We start from the raw sequence: 21,829 nt of genomic DNA, 5'->3' as shown, positions 1-21,829 counted from the left end.
TGAATGCCCAACAGGTCGAACCTTGAAGTGGATGGGTTACAGCAGCAAGAGACGACACTGGGTTTCACTCCTGTACCTAATAAAGTGCCACTGAGTGTAAGTTAAATAGATTAGATTCAGGGGACTGTTTTTCATATTAAACTCATAAATGCCCTTCACCACAATCACTGATCAAGTAACTACTAATTAACAGACCAACTATACTTGCAGGAGTTATTCAATTAGCAATTAATATAATAGGTATTTTATTTATTTAGAGGATAGTACTGTAACAGGTCCTTTCCAGCCCAGGAGCCTGCACCACCCAAAGCATCCATATGAATAATTAATCTACTAATCCACACATCTTTGGAATGTGGGAGGAAATTAGAGCAGCTGGAGAAAACCCACATGGTCACGAGGAGAATAAACAACTTCCTTACAGATAGAGTAAGAATCTAACCCACGTCACTGGGATTGTAATAGCATTATGCTACTAACTGCTCTGCCGTGCCACCCATTATAATGGGTGAAGAACATGAAGCACTGCCTAACATGCGAAGCACTTTCAGATTTGATTGATAGGAAAGGTGACATATAAAACGGCATCATCTTGCCTGTAGCAACAAGATTGTAGATATTGCAAGAGTAAATATATTGACAGTTGCGTGAAGATGCGACTTAAAAATGCATGACAAGGCGATGATAGGTCATCAGATAACACACATAGCATGAGTTCAGCTCCAAGTAGCTTTGAAAACTGGGTTTGTTTTGATAGGGGTTTTATTATTTTACAAATAGTCAATCATTTTCTCCCAACAATCTAAACAAGTTCTTTTGGAGTTACATTCAACATGGACAATTGTAGGTGTAGCAACAGAAAGTCCTGTTTCCCCCATGTTTTCAAAAGTAATGTATCAGCTGTTAGATAATTGCCATTTTCTTCTGAGATAACACGCTCTGAAGAGACTTCACTTACCAGTGCATTGAATTAAGAACTACATCTTTTTTTAACAAATTGATGGCTTCATAGAAAATCATAAGACCATAAGGAGCAGAATCGGGCCATTCAGCCCATTGAGTCTGCTCCTCTGTTCCATCGTGGCTGATTTATATAAAATAAAGCCAGGTAATTTAAAGTAATTATGGTTTTAAAAGCTTATGCAGAACAATATAACACTGGGATTCTGACTGCTTATTGTAACAAATGTGAAATGATAGTTTTGAGAAGTTTTAATATTTTGCTGTTTATGGCAAGCATTCCCAATATTTAATTTCTCGTGTTATTTAATGGTATCTGCCTAAATCCTTTCAGTAAAGGCTGATTAATGTAGTAAATGTTAGTGAATTCAAATGTTCTGACGCAGCATTAACTATGAATACTTCACAGGTTAGGATCCAGTTGTCGACATCACTAACACTACTTGATGAAGGGCTTTGACACAAAATGTCAACAGTTCCTTTCCTCGCCCCAACAGATGCTGCTCGACCGATTGATTTCCTACAGCAGATTGTAGTGGAGTGACTTGGTAATCTTAAGCCACGTACGCCTTTCCCCATGCTGTTTGGCAAATTTTGCAGGAACTTAGACTAGACCAAATATACTACATTATAAAATTATACTGTCATGATTCTCACGTCCAACTTGCTACAGCCTTTTCACCATGTACAAAGTACAAACTTATACCCTAAGCCATAGGAGCAGAGTTAGGCCATTCAGCCCATCAAGTCTGGTCCACCATCCAATCATGGCTTCTCAACCCCATTTCCCTGCCTTCTCCTCGTAACCTTTGACACCCTTACTAATCAAGAACCTATTAAACTCAGCTTTAAATATACACAATGACTTGGCCTCCACAGCCTTCTGTGGCAATGAATACCACAGATTCAACGAAGTCGAGCTAAAGAAATTCTTCTTCATCACTGTTCTAAAGTGAAGTCCTTCTATTCTGAGGTTGTGCCTTCTGGTCCTAGACTCACCATTATAGAAACACCCCAACCACAACTACTCCATCTAGGCCTTTCAATAGTTGATAAGTTTCAACGAGATCCACCCTCATTCTTCCAAACTCCAGTGACTGCAGGCCCAGAGCCATCAAATGCTCCTCATACATTAATCCTTTTATTCCCGGAATCATGCTCTTGGACGTCCTCTCTGCCATCTCCAATGCCAGCACATATTTTCTTATATAAGGTCCCAGGCACCACGGTAGCATAGCGGTTAGCGCAATGCTATTACAGCTCGGGGCATCAGAGTTCTGAGTTCAGTTCCGGTGTCCTTTATAAGAAAGTTTGTACGTGCTTCCTGCGAGCAAATGGGTGCTTCATATTCCTCCCACGGTCTAAAGACGTACCGTTTAATGGTTGAATTGGTCATTGTAATTTTGGCAGTGCAGCTCGGTGTGCCAAAGGAGTTGTTTGGCGCTGTATCTCTAAATTTTAAAAAACTACTCACAATACTCCAAGTGTGGTCTGACGAATGCCTTTTAAAGCTTCAGAAGCTTGATTAATCTGATTTAAAATGCATGTTTAATTTGACATCATCCTGACTGCATCGCACAACAAAAAGAAAAGTCTTTGACAAACTTGGCCATGGCTGTGATTAAACTGTAGCTTTTACCAGTACAGAATCTCAGCTCTGAGTCCGGTAGCATTTTGGAAATTTAAAGGCTCAGAGGAGACGGACCAGAGTATAGGGTTTTTCTGCTACTGTAGAGAGAAGGGCCGGGTAGGGTGAGGAAGCCCCTCACTTATTGTAGTAATGAACCACTCCAAAGGGCCACACGAGTGGTAGCAGTACTGTTGATGTGTAGGAACGTAACAGAACAGTACAGATAGCGTTGACTATGAACGTAAAGAATGAAAAGGCATTGCAGGTTTCATTCTTGTAATGGGACGCGGGTTGGAGATGCGACTCTACCAAAGGAGTGTAAGATGCTCCTTCCCTCCTTGAACCTGCAGGTCACCCTTGGGAAAAGTGTAGCACATGCTTAGCACCCCTACCCCACCTCCCTTGATCAGGGTGAGGCGAAGCCATTGGAGCAGTTGGTGGATGGTCATATGAGCTGCTGGTGCATGACAACAACTGACGCCAGACAATCTCTGAAGAGTATTGATAACGGCTAGGGTCACCCAGTAATGACACAGCCCAAAAGAAGGTAATGGCAAATGCTTCTCCATAAAAAATTGCCAAGAATAATCATAGTCATAGAAAGACCATGAATGCCTGTTTCAAATGACAAACCACATAACGATCTGACGATTCTTGGACATATTTTTTATTATGAATGAAGTTTTCCTTGATTATATAAAAAATGGAACGTTACACCAATTAAGGATACTATTTCACCCATTGTGTCCAAACCATTCCCAGAAGCTATTTAAATTCAAGCTTAGATGCCACCTCACCTGCCCACATTGAACATGGAACACAGAACATCACAGCACAGTGCAGGTCTTTTTGCCCAAGATGTTGTGCCAAACTTTTAACCTACTCTAAGATCAATCCACATAGCTCTCCATTTTTCCATCATCTATGTGCCTACCTAACAGTTTCTTAAGTGTCTCTAATGTACCTACCTCTACCACCATCCATGGCAGAGCATTCCACGCACCCACCACACACTGCGTAAAGGATTTAACTCTGTCTTCCTCCCATGTTTTCCTCCAATCACCTTTAAATTATGCCACCTTACAATAGGCATTTCAGCCCTGGGAAAATGTCTCTGGCTCTTCACTCGATTTACATGTGCCTCTTATCTTCTTGTACCCCTCTGTCAAGTCATCTCTCATTCTCCTTTGCCCCAAAGAGAAAAGCCCTGGCTCACTCAACCTACCCTCATAAGACAAGGGGTCTGGAATATCACGGGATATATCCACAACAGAGAAATCTTGATGCAAAATATGTCACCTAGATCTAGAACAAAATTCCGAGATATTCTTGGCTCAGTGAACCACATACAAAGCGCAAGGAAACAAAAGGAAGTTCATTGTGAGCATGCGCTGTTGGCACAGAAATGCTTGGCAACATCTGCAGGCTGCCTCCAACTCATCATACAGTGTGTTGACGCAAATGACATATTTCACTCTATGTTTCTATGTACACAGGATAAATAAATAAATCTGAATCATCACTATCCATTCTCCAATCGATAAACATTTTCAATGCGTCATAATCCCAGTTTCTTTGATTGACTCCAGAAGACTCAACAAAAAACTTCTACATCCTAAAGTACAAGTTGCTGAGGCTCAGAAAACAGCCAATAAATACTGCTACATAGGGCAACATTTTTCCAGTTTCTGTGCCCGGCTCAGGAATCACAAGCAAGGCCTTTACAAGTTGCAGAACGTTGCAAACTCAGCCAGCTCCTCAGGATCGAGCACATGTTCAACGTCTCAAAAAGGCTGCATCTATCATTAATGAGTCCCGTCGCCCAGGACACGTCCTCTTCTCATTGCCACCATCAAGTAGGAGGTACAGGAGCCTGAAGACACACACTCAATATTTTAGGAATAGTTTCTTCCCTCTGCTAACAGATTTCTGAATGGATAATGAATCCGGGTACACTATCTCACTTCTCAAAAAAAATTATTGTTCATGTATATATTTTCTTATTGTTATTTATATTTCTTCTTAATTGTGTATTTCACTGTACTGCTGTCACAAGACAACAAATTTCAAGACATACTGGATGCCAGTGATATTAAACTTCATTCTGATACAAGAGATCTTTGACTACTCATTTTTGGTAAAGGATTTTGTGGGACACCTTTGGTCAACCTTGATAGAAGCAGATGTTGCCTGAGAGCAAGAAGTGCTGGGCTCTTCCGGATGTGAAATAAGCCACAGATATGTATTTTCACCTTGTGCCTATGGGAAAACTGTGCACTGTTAGATGACAAAAATTTCTATAACCCAGCAAGGAGTCACTGTAAAGTTATTAACTATCAAAATTGGAGCAGTTGTAACATTATTTAATGAAATCTGTTTGAATCCTTTATGTAAAGGCTGATTAATGTGGTAAATTTTAGTGAACTTAAATGTTCAAACACATTATTGGCTATGACTACTTCAAAGATTACGGTCCAGTTGTCAGCAAAACTAACACTACTGTTGTATCCTGACACTTTACACAAAATGTCAACAGGTGCTGCTTGGCCCACTGGTTTCCTAAGCCATCCGCTGGCGCAGTGGCTTCAGCGTCAAGATTCGAGTCCAATGGTCCTGAGAGAATCCGGCCGGCTCCTTGTACGCTTTCTATCTGTATAGGGTTGAGCATCGAGCTAGCAACTTGGCCTTGTGAAAAAAAAACAGGCAAATGTTATGGGGACAGCAAAAGTGCCACCCAATGTGCTGCAAGGCGCGAGAAGGAACAACAAGCACTGATTTCCTGCAGCAGTTTGTAATGGAGTCACTTGGTGCTTTGAAGCAACATAAAAGCTGTACATACTACAGCACACACAAAATACTGGTAGAACACAGCAGGCCAGGCAGCATCTATAGGGAGAAGCGATGTCGACGTTTCGGGCCGAGACCCTTCGTCAGGACTAACCGAAAGGGAAGATAGTAAGAGATTTGTGTTCTGTGCCTCAATTCTCACGTCCTGGCCTGCGATGGACTTTTCAGCATGTATGAAGTGCAGACTGATGACATCTACCACACAGCATAGGGCAGTACTTGTAAAGGAGAGGCAAGCAGGAAGTGTCCTCATGTGAAAATTATATCACTAGTTGGTTAACAGTGCAGCAAATATATTGACCTCGTAGGCTTGGATAACCGTAATTCTCAAGGAGTAGAAAGACCTGAGTGTTTACATGTACATTTGAAAGTGGAAGACAGGTTATAAACCTACTTATAAAGAGCCTGTTACAAAAATTGTCCGATAAGTAAATAATGATTTAGCTTTCAATGGAAATTTATGACTCCATCATGGGCACCAATCTTCATAGCATCAGGAAGATCCTCAAAATGTCTGAAAATGTGGAATCCATCATTAAGGATCCCCACCACCCAGGACTTGTTCTCTTCTTATTACTGCCATCAGAGAGGAGGTCCAGGAGCCAGAAGACACCCAATGTTTTAGGAATACCTTCTCTTCCGCCATCAGATTTCTAAAAGGACAGTAAACCAGACTGTGAACACTACCTCACTACCTTTACTGTCTTGCTGCACTGCTTATTTAATTGAATTTTTAATACAGATTTCTTACTGTAATTTATGTTTTTTGTGCTGCATTGTGCTACTACTGCCAAGCAACAAATTGCACAACATATGTCGGTGATATTAAACCTGATGCTGATTCTGTTTCTGAATTTCGCTCAGTTCCGGCCAGTGGATGGGAGGATGGGAGGACCCTGCTGAGAGTGCAGGACATGCTGAGCCTCCACCCTATTCTCACAAGCAAGGGTATCATCAGTAAATACTGACTTTACTTTATTGTCACCAGACAATTGATACTAGAGCGTACAATCATCGCAGTGATATTTGATTCTGCGCTTCGCGCTCCCTGGAGTACAAATCGAAGTAAATATAATTTAAAAATTTTAATTATCAATCATGATTAGAAAATAGAAAAGGGAAAGTAAGGTAGTGCAAATCAGGTCCAGATATTTGGAAGGTACGGCCCCGATTCGGGTCAGGATCTGTTCAGCAGTCTTATCACAGCTGGAAAGAAGCCGTTCCCAAATCTGGCCGTATGAATCTTAAAGCTCCTGAACCTTCTCCCGGAGGGAAGAGGGACAAAAAAGTGTGTTGGCTGGGTGGGTCATGTCCTTGATTATCCTGGCAGCACTGCTCCGACAGCGTGCGGTGTAAAGTGAGTCCAAGGAGAGAAGATTGGTTTGTGTGATGTGCTGGGCTATGTTCACGATCTTCTGCAGCTTCTGGTCTTGGACAGGACAACTTCCATACCAGGTTGTGATGCACCCTAGAAGAATGCCAGTGGCATCAAGGATGAATCAAAATCCACTGCATCAACTTTGGTGATATATCATCAATGTCCTTAACTTTAATAATTACTAGGCTAATGAAACAAATGTAGAATTTTGAAGTCAATTGTCCATGAGCTTAGGGTACAGTCAAAGATTTGTTATGAGGCATTTTATAATCCGGCATGTTCCAATAACTAATATTTTAGAGCCAGGGTTCTCAGCCTGGAGTCCACGGACCCCTTGGTTAATGCTTGGGGTCCTTGGCATAAAAAAGGTTGGGAACCCCTGTTTCAGAAAGAGTGGCCAGGACAACACATGTTTGACCAAAACTGAGTGGATATCTGGGGTTAGATTTTAACACATTCTCCCCCTCTCACACTCCTTCTATTTAAGCCAGTGGGAGGAATGGTGAGTGCAGCAGCAGACCAAGAGAGTAAATCCGCCCTCCGATGCCCTCCAGATTTCAGTGCGAAAATGCACAGGTACAAAGGTCAGGAATACGCAGCCGTGTGCAGTGCATTCCCCACAAAGCTACTGTTCAGCCATCAGCACCTTCCAGGTCAGCATATCACGAGGCTTCATTCAATCCATAACTGAAGATTCCATCCTGTTCTGCAGTTGCGAATACCCAGACAAAAGTCAGCTCAGAGTTTGAACCATCAAACTTCTGAGTACGACAAAAAATGAATTAGAAATTTGCAATGTTATAGCACCTTTGACACAGAAAAGCTTCTAAAGGCACTCCAGAGGAATGTTGTAAAACACACAACAAACACAGATGTTGACATAAGGTATTAAATACTCCAATGTATAGAAATTGGTTCCACTTGCCCTTTGCTAGTCATAAAGCCAAACAAAAGCAGCAGACCAAATTTATTTTGAGTCCTGACGAAGGGTCTCGGCCTAAAACGTCGACTCTTTATTTCCCTGCACAGGTGCTGCCTGACCGGCTGAGTTTCTCCCGCACTTTGTGTATACGTTACTCTGGATTTTCAGCAGAATGAAACTCATGTATTTAGGAATTCTTCTCATTTAATTTGGGCCTTAAAGTTCAAAATTGTTGATGTGCCTGTGCATGAGTTGTTAAAGAAACAGCCAGTTATGTTGATCAGAATCGGAAACAGGTTTAATATCACAGGCATAGGTTGTGAAATTTGCGTTTTTTACGACGGCAATACATAGCAATACATAATAATAAAAGTTGTGAATTGCTGTAAGTATATATATTGAAGTGAAAGGTCAAAGTCAGAGTAATCCCAGATAGGAGCACTTGGAGCTGTGACACCTGGACTGGGAGAGTGGCTCCAACAAATCCCAGGAACAAAATCTGAGATCTTGGTCTAGAAGAGTGCAGGCCGAGCCCTCAAGCTCCCAGACTTCTGGTAGAGGACCCGAGATTGAGGGAAAATACACATACATGCCGCCCATAAGGGGTGAGAAAAAAATTATATATAGTTTGGTTGAGTTGTTCTCCCGTCTTGGCAATTTACACAAACATTTCATCACCTTGCAAGGAGACATTTTCAGTTGGCAATATACAGATATATGTATTAAACAGTTAAATTAAGTAAATAGTGCAAAAAAAGTAGTGTTCATGGGTTCAATATCCATTCAGAAGTCTGATGACAGAAGGAAAGAAACTGTCCCTGAATTGTTGAGTGTGTGTCTTCAGGCACTTGTACCTCCTTCCTGATGGTATCAATGAGAAGAGGATCTCCTTAAAACAGAAATGGCTCTGCAGCGAGAGAACTTTAAAACGGCAGATGGAAAGTCTATCTAGATAGATAGATAGATAGATAGATAGATAGATAGATACTTTATTCATCCCCATGGGGAAATTCAACTTTTTTTTCCAATGTCCCATACACTTGTTGTAGCAAAACTAATTACATACAATACTTAACTCAGTAAAAAATATGATATGCATCTAAATCACTATCTCAAAAAGCATTAATAATAGCTTTTAAAAAGTTCTTAAGTCCTGGCGGTAGAATTGTAAAGCCTAATGGCATTGGGGAGTATTGACCTCTTCATCCTGTCTGAGGAGCATTGCATCGACAGTAACCTGTCGCTGAAACTGCTTCTCTGTCTCTGGATGGTGCTATGTAGAGGATGTTCAGAGTTATCCATAATTGACCGTAGCCTACTCAGCGCCCTTCGCTCAGCTACCGATGTTAAACCCTCCAGTACTTTGCCCACGACAGAGCCCGCCTTCCTTACCAGCTTATTAAGACGTGAGGCGTCCCTCTTCTTAATGCTTCCTCCCCAACACGCCACCACAAAGAAGAGGGCGCTCTCCACAACTGACCTATAGAACATCTTCAGCATCTCACTACAGACATTGAATGACGCCAACCTTCTTAGGAAGTACAGTCGACTCTGTGCCTTCCTGCACAAGGCATCTGTGTTGGCAGTCCAGTCTAGCTTCTCGTCTAACTGTACTCCCAGATACTTGTAGGTCTTAACCTGCTCCACACATTCTCCATTAATGATCACTGGCTCCATACGAGGCCTAGATCTCCTAAAGTCCACCACCATCTTCTTGGTCTTGGTGATATTGAGACGCAGGTAGTTTGAGTTTCCAACTGAGATAAGATTGCAATTAGGAAACAAAATAAGATTATCAGTAATTAATGTGGAAGATGTAATAATTTTTGTTTATGATTATTAATACATACACAGACCCAGGCAGCATTGCTATCCAGAACTCTGTCAGAGCATAAAGCAACTCTAGGGTTGTTAGTCAGTAGGACAAATGAACCCTTTTTGTAACATAGTTCCTTCTTCATTTACAGGTATAATGGAGATCAGGTCAGTTAATGTTGGAGTAGTCGCAATCAAAGCGGTCAACACTGGCTTTTATTTGGCCATGAACAAGAAAGGGAAGCTATATGGCACGGTAAGTTTATATAAGCTTCTCAGTTACTCAGTGTTTATAAAAACAGCTCATCAAATTTCTGTTAAGTGTTACGTGTGCTCGTTTGGGGAATGTGTGGGGAATGTTGGGTGCAGGAGTGGGTGGGTGGGGTGGTTGGCACAGCAGTTCTTTGGGGGGGGGGGCAGGTTCAAATGCTGATTGAACTGGTGAGACTAAAAGTGCCTTGTCTGTTGAACACAACCAATAGAAATTTGTCATCACCTTTGTGTACGGAATATAGCTGAAGTAGCAGCTATACATTGTATATTGCTTCCAGAATTCCATAAGATAGAGGAACAGAATTAAGCAACACACACACACACGCACACACACACACAAGATGCTGGAGGAACTCAGCAGGTCAGGCAGCAGCTATGGCAAAGAGTAAGCTGTCGACGTTTCGGGCCGAGATCTCCAGCATTTTGTGTGTGTTGCTCGGATTTCCAGCATCTGCAGATTTTCTCTTGTTTATGTATAGAATTCAACAATTCATCTGATGGAGTCTGCTCCACTTATGGCCCATATCGTATGGAATTCAACTCAGATACAGCACAGTTACAAGCCTTTTTGGCTCAATGAGCCTGTGCTACCTAATTACACCCATGTGACCAATGAACCTACTAACCCGTACGTCTTCAGAATATTGGAGGAAACTGGAGCACCTGGAGGAAACCCACGCAGTTATGAGGAGAACAGACAGCAGTGGGAATTGAACCCCGGTTGCTAGTGCTGTAAAGTGAAGTGCTAACCACTATGCGACTCTGCCCTACAATGTACTGTTGCTGCTTTATTGTGTTTAACACATGCGTCTGGGGTAAATTTCTACCGTGTCAGAAAATTTCTACCCTTTGAGAAAATGAAACATAGGCCCTCACACCAGTTTCAAGCAGGCAATGGCTTACAACATAGAACTCTGTTCTCCTCAATCCCATCTTAAGGAAACTAGCAGATGTTTTCCAGTCTTGTCCATTAATGTCTGCTCATTAAACCCCAAATTAACAGCGCTGGAAGTAGATGCAGAAGTGCCACAGCAGAGGAATTGAGGCTGGTGTAGATCCACGATGATCATATTGAATGATGAGGAACCTTGTGACCAAATTCTGCTCCTAATTTCTTGTGTTCTTGACTTTCTAAAAAGATTCTTGACCAGTGAACGGAAAGGCTACCTTTACTAGCATGATTTCCATTGTAAGATTCTAGTATGATTTACTTTGTAAGTTTATGACCTGAAGATTTTTTACTGAAGTAAATAAACATTAACCAATATTGAAAGTACAAACTCATTAATTTAAAAGAAACCCTGAAAGTAGTAAGGATATCCTTTACTATCACATAATATTAGGTGTATTTGAAGTACACTCACTATCGTCCTTCACTGCAGAAACCAAATTGTAAACAGTAATCTTCCACATGCAACATTACTCCATCCCTGACATATTTAGTAGTTTGCCTGTTCCTCCTCCCCTTCTTACCCCATCCCTGACATATTTAGTTGTTTGCCTGTTCTCCATCTCCCTCTGGTGCTTCCCCCCCCCCCCCTTTCTTTCTCCTGAGGCCTCCCGTCCCATGATCCTTTCCCTTCTCCAGCTCTGTATCACTTTCGCCAATCACCTTTCCAGCTCTTAGCTTCATCCCACCCCCTCCGGTCTACTCCTATCATTTCGCATTTCCCCCTCCCCCCTCTACTTTCAAATCTCTTACTATCTTTCCTTTCGGTTAGTCCTGACGAAGGGTCTCGGCCCGAAACGTCGATAGATGTGTGGTGAACTACATATACCTGTCTGGACACGCCCCCCACCCCCCCCCCCCCGCTGACTGCTCCTGTGGCTCCTCCCATTGACCGTGGCTCCTCCCACAGACCCCGGTATAAAGGCGATTGGGGCCTGGGCCCTGCCCTCAGTCTCCAGGATGTAGTGTGGTGGTCAGTTGCTGCTTGTTCTTTCTTCCAGTCAATAAAAGCCAATCCCTCGCCCTAGCCTGCTGTGTTCTACCAGCATTTTGTGTGTGTTGTTGAATGCCTGTAGACTCCCAGACAATAGATATGACCTGGCAAAGGAGACCATTCAGTCTATTTTAGGCTCCTTCAAGCAATCCTGCCTCCAGCTCTTTCCCCCGATGCCATCTAGTCAGCGCATCCTGATACCTTGCCTATCATTGTGGGGGATTTCAACCAAGCCAGAATGAAGAAGTCTCTGAACAAACACCATCAACATACCACCTGTGGAATGAGAGGAGCCAACGTACATGACCACTGTTATACCACCATCAAGAACGGTTACCATGCCAACTCACACCCACACGTTGGCAAGTCCAGATCATCTGGCTGTTCTATTCCCAGCGTATCAGCAGAGACTAAAGGTCGTAGCAGCAGTGGTGAGGACCAAGGTGGTATGGTCAAGAGCAGTGAAGGAACACTTACATGACTGCTTTGAGTCTGTGGACTGGACAATGTTCAGGGATTTATCTTCAAATCTGAATGAGTACACCACAAATGTCACCAACTCCACACCAACATGTGTGAACGAATGCGTACCTTCGAGAACATACTGGACACACCCAAACCAAAAGCCATGGATGAACCAGGAGGTTCATAGTCTGCTGAGGGCTAGATCTGTTGAAGACTGGTGATCCAGAACTACACAGAAGGTCCAGGTACGACCTAAGGAAGGCTATTTAAAGAGTGAGAAAAACAATTCTGATTGAAGTTAGAGACAGAATCAGATGCATTCAGCTCTGGCAGGGGTTGCAGGCCATTACTTCCTACAAGGAACATATTACAGTTAACTACAAGGAACATAAATCCAAATTTAACATAATGAATGGCTGTAATACCTCACTCCCAGATGAACTCAATGCCTTCTATGCATGCTTTGAAAGGGAGAATAAAACTAGACCTGTGAGAATCCCTGCAGCGTCTGGTGACCCTGTGATCTCTGTCTCGGAGGCTGACATCAGATCTTCTTTCAGGAGGGTGCACCTTCATAAGGCACCGGTTTCTGATGGTGTACCTGGTAGGCGCTGAAAATCTGCGCCAACTAACTGGCAGAGTGTTCCAGGACGCCTTCAATCTCTCACTACTGTGGTCAGAGGTTCCCATCTGCTTCAAAAGGGTGACAATCATACCTGTGACAGAAGAGCAGAGTGAGCTGCCTCAACGACGATCACCCAGTTGTACTTGCATCTACCGTGCTGAAGTGCTTTGAGAGGTTGGTCATGGCCAGAATCAACTTCTGCCTAACCAACGACCTTTACCCACTGCAATTTGCCTATTGCCACAATAGGTTTACAGTGGATGCAATCTCACTGGCTCTCCACTCAACCTTGGATCACGTGGATAATAGCAATACCCAAGTCAGGCTGCTGTTTATTTTCTTATAGCTCTGCATTCAACACAATCATACCCTCAATGCTAATCAACAAGCTCCAAAACCTGGACTGCTGTTCCTCCCCGCAAATGAATCCTTAATTTCCTCTTCGGGAGACTACAGTCAGAGCAGATCGGAAATAACATCTCTTCCTCGTTGATAATCAATACTGAAGCACCTTAAGGATGCATGCTTACCCACTGCTTGACTCTCTCCACAGCTAGACACCAGCTCAAATGATATCTGTAAGTTTGGCGATGACACAACTACTGTTAGCAGAATTTCAGATGGTGATGAGGAAGTGTACAGGAGTGAGATAGATCAGTTGGTTGAGCAGTGTTGGAAAAACCTTGCACTTAACGTCAGTAAGACCAAGTTGTCTGGGACCTTCAATAGAACAGAGAAAGCGATAAAAATAAATTTGTTTTCAGTAGCAGACGAGAGAAGGATGTGGTGGTTGAACAGATAGAACAAAGGGAAGATCTCTGATGGCATGATACCAAAATGTTAATGGGAGCAGTTATAGTGGGTGACAGGATGGAGATATATCTACAAAAGGAGGTGTAAAGCATTCCTTCCCTCTGCTAACTCTGCTGGTCACCCTTTTGAGCAAGGTATAACACCTGCTTAGCACTCTTCCACCTCCTCTGATCACGGTCACGTGAAGCCATGGGAGTAGGTGATGGATGATCATATGAGCAGCTAGTACCTATCACTCAAGTTATGCAACCACTGACGCCAGGCTGACAATCTCTGAAGAGTATTGATAATGGCTGGAGTCACCTGCCTTGTCAAGGCACTGCCCAGAAAAAGGCAATAGCAAATTACTTCGACAGATAAATCTGCCAAGAATAATCATGGTCAAAGACCATGATCGTGCATGTCATATGACATGGCACATAATAATGATGATGTTAATAGTTGCTTGTTCTTTTGGTATGTTGTTAATAGTAGGGTTATGGGACATGAGGAGTAGGCAAGACTATGCATACAAATGAAATAAGAAACATAGCCAAAAGTAATGGCAGGCAGAAATGGCCAGTTATGATCAAGGCAGAAAGAAAGAGTGAGTTACTCAAAGATGGAGCAGCCAATATTAAATCTGAGATAGTGCAACTATTTTGGATGGAAAACGAGGTGATACTTCTCAAGATTATAACAGATAGAGATCTATTTAAACCCTGTTGAAAATCATATCTCTAACACTGCAGCGCATAACCTATTTATTTATTGGGGTATAGCGTGGCCCTTTGAACTGTACCACCCAGCAACCCCCAATATAACCCTAGCTAATCACAGAACAATTTACAATGACAAATTAACCCTTTAACCATTATGCCTTTGGACTGTGGGAGGAAACTGTAACACCTGGGGGAAACCCATGTGGTCACGGGGAGAACGTACAAAGCCCTTACAGACAGCGATGGGAATTGGACCCAGGCCGCTGGTACCGTAATGCTTTATGCTAACCATTACATTATTGTGCCTCTCCATTTTCCCTTCTATTGCCAATATATTAAAAATGCCATGCAAGAATAACAATAGATATTTGTTATTTTGTTGGACAAGTATGACAGCTGTACTAAGCAATGAATTCCATGTTTAGGATTTCAAAAATCTAGGATTATTAGAAGTGGCCACAAAATTGCTGTATTTTGTAAAATCACTAGCTCACTAATATCCTTGTCAGAAGGAAATCTACTGGCCTTACCTGCATGCAGCAGACTCAACGGGCCGATCGGCCTAATTCTGCTCCGATGTCCTAATGTCTTAAGTCACTCAGGAGCCGCAATATCATGGCTGAAGCAGAACTGCAATTATCTAACCATTCATGCTGTTCAAGGGATTAGGGATGGGCAATAAATGCTGGTGTAGCCAGTGACATCTACATCCTGTGAAAGAATAAAAGTCTTTGCAAAATGTTCAATTTTTGCTCGATAATGGGAAACATGATCACAGTTTCTGTCATTTCTGGGCTGTTGCTCTGCCTAAATAATGTACCAAAGTTTTGTGGACTATTGACTGCAAAGGACAAGGAGATCGGCCGATCCCTGCCCACATTACTTATTTACTAAATTACCTAACAGCTGTTGGAATAATACCTCCTGCTCAACTTCACAGCCAACCTTGAAGTTGAGTGGAGTCTGATACCTGCCACTGATACTGGTAAGTGTGGTGAATTTCATCAGTGATAAGAACAACAAAAGACTGAAATACAAAGAAAACCTATGGTGTAGATCATCTTTCATAACCCGACACACAATAAATCCCTACTTTACGCCATGCCTCCATATCAGTGTTACTGCTCTGGGCTAGATCACAATACGCCAGACTCTCCTGGAGACATCTTAGCAAATTTTTTATGAACACTTGTTTGACCACACTAATTACCCAAATGAATTGGTTTGTCTTTATTTGTAAGCTGGGAGCCAGGGTGGATGGGAAGTTCACTCCTTATGCTCATTGCAGGCATTGCCTTTCAGACATACTACAACCATAGCAATGAACACACCATTGCCCCCCTGTAGTTTAAGGACAATGTAAGGGGAAACCTCTTCACTCAGAGAGTCGTGAGAGTGCAGAACGAGCTGCCAGTGCAAATGGTGCATGCAAGCTCCATTTCAAAATTCAAGAGAGGTTTGGATAGGTACATGGATGGTAGGGGTATGGAAGGCTATGGTCCAATTGCAGGTTGATGGGAGTAGGCAGTTTAAATGGTTTGGCATGGACTAGATGGGCCAAAAGGCCTGTTTCTGTGCTGTACTTATCCATGACTCTAAGGTAAAGATCTTTTGAACAAATAGCACATTTGCAACGTCCTTATCAAACCTTATACTCTAGCTCCGATAATTAGCAGTACTGGCTGGAAAAAGCCAAGATCAGCAGGTCTGCCACCATTATGTGAATATTTTCTAATCCACATGCTGAAGTTAGGAGCCTGAAACATTTCATTTGTTGTTGATGAGCCAATTTCCCTTCTTCAATAAAGATGATGGAATCCCAGCCCCAGAATAGCAGTCACCTCAGACACAGGGGACGATTTCCATTTCCCATAGAAACTCCTTTCTGATCGAGATTTCTTCTGTGCCAAAAGGTGTTCATTATTCTCTGGGTTGTCCATTACACAAATATTTGACTGTGGCATCCAAACACTAAGCTGAGGGAAATCCCAGAGCTTAACTATTAAATGTCTGGAACATCTGGAACATTTTTGGTCCTCTGTGTTGGCTGATGTTTAAATCATGTTATAGATCTACCATTTTAACAATTTTGGTTCTTTGAGCAACACACACAAAATGCTGGAGGAATGCTGGCTGATCTCCTGTGTTCCTCTGTAAGTGTTACTCTGGATTTCCACTGTCTGCAAAATCATTCGTGTTTCTTTGATATATTTCTCAAACTCTGTATCTTCTAGTGACAGAAAAGGTGACCACTTAGCCCGTGTTGAGTCTCAGACCAATCTCATCAATCCTGTTCCCACACATTTCACTGTAAACTAGTTTCTCTCAAATGTCATTCAACTCCGCCTGTTTTGTCTACCTGCAACAAATTTACGGGAGTTAACCCGTCTGAGGAAACCAGAACGCCCAGTGGAAACTCACATTGTCACAGCAAGGACATGCAAACTCCACACAGACAGTACCAAAGAATTGAACACTTATTACTGGAACCGCAAGAAGCAGTTGCATTGCCTCCCGCACTAATGTGACACCTGAGTGTGCCACTTTATTACAACAAGCAATAGTAACAGTATGGTTAATACAGATTTTTTTGATCAAGGTCAAAAGCAAAGCAAATTTATTATCAAAGTACACGTATGGCACTATATACTACCTTGAGATACATTTTCTAGCAGGCAATTACAGGAAAATAAATAAATATACAGAATTTATGAAAAGGTATCCAGAAACAGAGACTGTCAAATAACTAATATGCAAAAGAAGACAAATTGTGCAAATAAATAAATAATGCTGAGAACATGAGTTGCTGAGTCTTTGAAAGTGAGTCTACAGGTTGTGGAATCAGTTCAGAGTTGTGGTGAGTGAAGTTACCCATACCGGTTCAGGAGACTGATGGTTGTAGGAATAACTGTTCCTGAACCTGGTGGTGGGGGATCTAAGGCTCCTGAGCCTCCTGCCCAAAGAACACTACTGTGAAAAGAGAGCATGGCCTAGATGGTGGCCATCCTTGAAAATGGATGGGGCTTTCTTGTGTCAGCACTCCATGTAAATGTACTCAATGCCGGGGAGGGCTTTGCCCGTGAAGGACTGGACAAGCCCAAGAGCATTTAAGGAGAAGCAGAACAAATAAGTGAGGGAGAAAGAAGTAGAACTTTGTACTTAAGGCTGAAATAAATAGGTTAGAAAGAGCACAAACCAGTTGTGACAACTTCCCTTTGTGAATACCAGTACAGTTGGCCTGCTGTCACGAGGGTCTCCTAAGCCTATCATTCAGCTGCAAACTGCATCTCAACTTCTCAAGAGGGGGAGGAAGATGAAAAAGATCCGGATATCAATTTGCTTTCAGACAACAAACCATTGGCACAGCCCAGGTTAAGAGCATGGTCCAAAGAAGCTGCAGAGGGTTGCAAACTCAGCCAGCTCCATCATGGGCACCAGCCTCCCCAGCGTCAAGGACATCTTCAAAAGGCTTTGCCTTCAAAATCCGGCATTCACCATTAAGAATCCATATCATGCAGGATATGCCCTCTTCTCAATACTACCATCGGGGAGGAAATTCCTGAAGATATACACTAAACATTTTAGAAACAGCTTATTCCCCTCTGCCATCAGATATCTGAAAAGACAATGAGCCAACCCATGAACACTAAGTTTGTTCTCCTTTTGCACTATTTATTTAATTATGTATATCCTATTGTAATTTATAAGACATTTTTATGCATTGCACTGTACTGCTGCTGCAAAACAGCACATATCACAACATACTGTATGTCAGAGATATTAAACCTGATTCTGATTCTGATGAAGGGTGGGTAGATGCAGAGATATTGGTGCTTACTTTCTAATGCTATGAATAAAAGAGTCAAGGTTCAGGGGTGGCACTACAGCGTAGCGGCTAGTGTAACACTATTACACTGCCAGAGACCCGCGTTCAATTCTTCGCCATCTGTGCGTTCTCCCAGTGACTGCATGGGTTTCCTCTGGGAGCTCTGGTTTCCAAGCACATCCCAAAGACATACGGGTTACTGTGTTAATTGGTCACATGGGCCAATTAAGGGCCCATTACCGTGCTGTATCTCTAAACAAAGTGACTACCAAAATCCCAATGTCTCCTTTCTGCAATACATAAATAATCTCTCCCGCGCTGCGACTGAGATCTCTCTGCTTCCACACATACGTCCATCTATGACCTGACTGCAGGCATGGATAATAAATGGAGAAAGAGAGCAAGTCATCTTTTGAATTCCTGGACTCCCCTGTCTGTGCACGGTTGCCACGTGCGGTGCACTGTTGCTGCACGTCATGGACAGTTGCTGCAATCTGGATTCAAATCCTGACCTCCAATGCTGAATCAGAATCTGAATCTCAATCAGGTTTATCATCACTCACATATGTTGTTTTGCAGCGGCAATTCATAAAATGTAATATAAATTACAAGGGATGATTGATAAGGTAGGAGTCAATTTTAGAAAAGCTAGCACATTTATTTTTCCAACATTTACACACTTAGTCCAGCGGTCGTGGAGCATACGGATCCCTTCTTTGTGGAAGTCAGCGTCTTGGACCTCCAGAAGTGGTCCACAGCAGGGGTGATTGATAAGTTTGTAACCTAAGGTAAAAAGGGATGAGTTATTAACTCAAACTTTCTGCATAATCACTCAAAGAGTTGAACTGCATGTGCATGTAACGGGAGCTGTATAACTCATCTCCTTCTACCTTAGGCCACAAACTTATCAATCACCCCTCGTACAATAAGAAAAACATTTAAGAATTAAATACCATGAGTAGCGCAAAATGGGAGCAAATACAGTGAAGTACTCTTTGTGGGTTCATTGTCAATCTGATGGCGGAGGGGAGGAAGCTGTCCCTAAAATGTTGAGCATGTTTCTTTGGACTCCCGTACCTCCTCGCTGATGGTAGTAATGAGAAGAGGGTGTGCCCTGGGTGATGAATGCCGCCTTTTTGAGGCATCGTCTTTTGAAGATGTCCTGACCACACGTATTTCACAATTCTCCCTGTGTCTGGGTGGAAAGCCCCACTGCTCCACTTTCCTCCTGCATCCCAAAGGGGTGCTGGTTGGCGGGTCAATTCCCTACTGCACATTACCCTTAGTGACTATAACTAGTAAGAGAACTGAAGAGGTTTTAATAGCTATGTATGAGAGAAATGGTTAGAGGAAAAATGATTGGAATGTTGGGAAGATGGAATTGCTCTGAAAATTGCATGCCCTTCCTCTCAGTCACAAGCAAATATGATCTCACTGGTGCCAACTGCTACTCAACCACAAACTCTACTCACAGAGCAGAAAATCACTGGTGTTTTCCAGATGAGAGCAAGTTAAAGAACATTAAATTTATCTTGATATTTTGCTTTCCCAAAGATCTCCATAATCCCACCCCATCTCTCATGTACATTTGCATTCTCAAGCCACTTCCTTATTTCCTTTCAAAAACAATGTAATAATTCTGGTTTGAGACAGTTACTTACTTATTGAGATATAGCATGGAGCAAGCCTTCCCAGCTCTTCGAGCCAGTAAGTCCGGCCTTTATTCCTCTCCATAGATGCTGCCTGACTTTGTGTGTGTTGAGAGATGGTGCTCACCTTCCACTGTTCACTCTGTGTTTGTGATGAATGGATTTGAGGTTTATTTATTCATTGTGATACAGCACCAAATGTCCTTTCTGATGCTTTGAGCCAATTTAATCCTAGCCTAATCACAGGACGATTTACAGTGATCAATTAAGCTTCCAACCGGTACGTCTTTTGACTGTAAAGCAATAAAATATCTGAATTATTTGTGAATTGGAGACCAAGCTTACTCCTTAGTAATGAATCAGTAAAAATGACTTGCTTGCTTTAGTCACTCCAGTCTACCTGAACAGTCTGCACCAGAAGCAGAGTCTAAGGAAAATTCTTCAGGATTACATGGAGAAGTACTTAGGGGTAGGACCAAACAGAAAAATTAATTCTCACCTAATGGGTAAATAAGAAAATAATATCTAACATTCCTAAACTGTTGATCTTTTTTTCTCTCTCTAGGAAGAGTACAACAACAATTGCAAGTTTAAGGAAAGGATAGAAGAAAATGGTTACAATACCTATGCCTCATTGAAGTGGAAGCACAAAGGACGACAAATGTTCATCTCATTGAATGGGAAAGGGTCCCCTCGGCGAGGACATAAAACAAGGAGAAAACATCTCTCAGCACATTTCCTCCCGATGATGGTTCCTTAAAGGTCAGCTTGTGCCCAGTAGCCCTGAAACTTGTACCATTACCGAGTCTTGCTACTTGATGCTTCACAAGAAAGAAGTGCACATTTTCTTTCCTTTCTGTCATGGATCTCTTATACTGAGCTATTTTTGGTTTATTTCTGCGTTAAGCTTGTGGAGGCAACAGAGCATAGACTGTTGTAAATATAGGTTTTATTGGGAGCATTTGCAGTGCCTCTTCATCAGTATAACCTTAGGACTTCTGTAGAGGAAAGAAAAACCCTTCAGTCACAATAGACAAAAGAAGTAACGCCGTAGGATTTAATGGAACGATTTGGTCTTTTAAAAAAGGCCTGAAAGAAGCTGATTTTTTTGACTCAGAGTGTGGACAATGGATGAACAGTGCTATTCTGGTATCTGGGGTGGGATAGCGGGAGAGGTTGAACTAAAGTCTTATTGAGCACCTATACCAAAGTTCTGAATTGTTTCAATGCACAGAAGACTATGCTCTAGTCAAAGAAGACAGCATTTGTAATTTGCACCAGCTTTAGAGAGACAATGTACTAACTTCTGCAAGTTCATGGACTGTGTACCGACCGCACTCCCATCGAGGGAGTTGGGACGTCCAAGCTGAACTTATTGTGAGCTCTGAAGAGATAGACTTGTGACTCTTCCATTACGCACAGATACAAGGGCAATGCTTCCCTACAAAGCGACTGTTAGATAGGCTGATGATTTTGTAGGATATGGTCATATTTATGCAATTATAAATTGTGATGTTACTCCTAGGTTAAAGTGATGCTGGAACATTCCTAATGGTGGTTTTGCAGAACCACCAATATCATTTCAACACCGGTGAAGTTGGCTTTCATGTAACATAATTCAATAAATCTCATTCTTTCCTAGAAAGCACATGCAAGAGATATTGTTTTCTGATGGATTTCTAAAGGTTTACAATGTGTTTATTAGAGTGTTGCAACTCTTTTATAACATAGTGAATAAAGTGGTATCTTATTAAATTTATCTTTGTAGTTTATCATATTGTCTGAACTCCTTGATTGAGTTTGAGCAAATTAATTAGTACCATCAAAATTATTTAAATGTCACTGGGAAAATGGCAAATACTGAGCACAATTATAAGAAAGGTTTTACTTCTTGTATTACTCTCTCAACTGCCCGTTACACCGCTGGCATGTTACACCATTGCCCGTTACACACAGCAATGTGGGTCCTCCGTCTCAGAGAT

At 42.1% G+C, this 21,829-nt stretch overlaps 1 protein-coding gene across 3 annotated transcripts in view; it reads left to right on the top strand.

The window, feature by feature from the left end:
- Positions 1-21,606, top strand: part of fgf22 (fibroblast growth factor 22) — a 161,022-nt gene extending 139,416 nt beyond the window's left edge. For all 3 annotated transcript variants that reach the window (XM_073068282.1, XM_073068280.1, XM_073068281.1), the window contains exons 3-4: positions 9,705-9,808; positions 20,413-21,606. In XM_073068282.1, coding sequence (XP_072924383.1) covers positions 9,705-9,808; positions 20,413-20,607 — 299 coding nt within the window. In that variant the 3' untranslated portion in view covers positions 20,608-21,606. The remainder of the gene's footprint in view (positions 1-9,704; positions 9,809-20,412) is intronic.
- The last annotated feature ends 223 nt before the right edge of the window (positions 21,607-21,829 follow it).

The sequence above is a fragment of the Hemitrygon akajei genome, chromosome 16 (assembly GCF_048418815.1).
Source record: "Hemitrygon akajei chromosome 16, sHemAka1.3, whole genome shotgun sequence".
Taxonomy (NCBI): Eukaryota; Metazoa; Chordata; class Chondrichthyes; order Myliobatiformes; family Dasyatidae; genus Hemitrygon; species Hemitrygon akajei.
The sequence above is the reverse complement of the archived record's forward strand: the minus strand, read 5'-3'. Positions and strand labels throughout refer to the sequence as shown.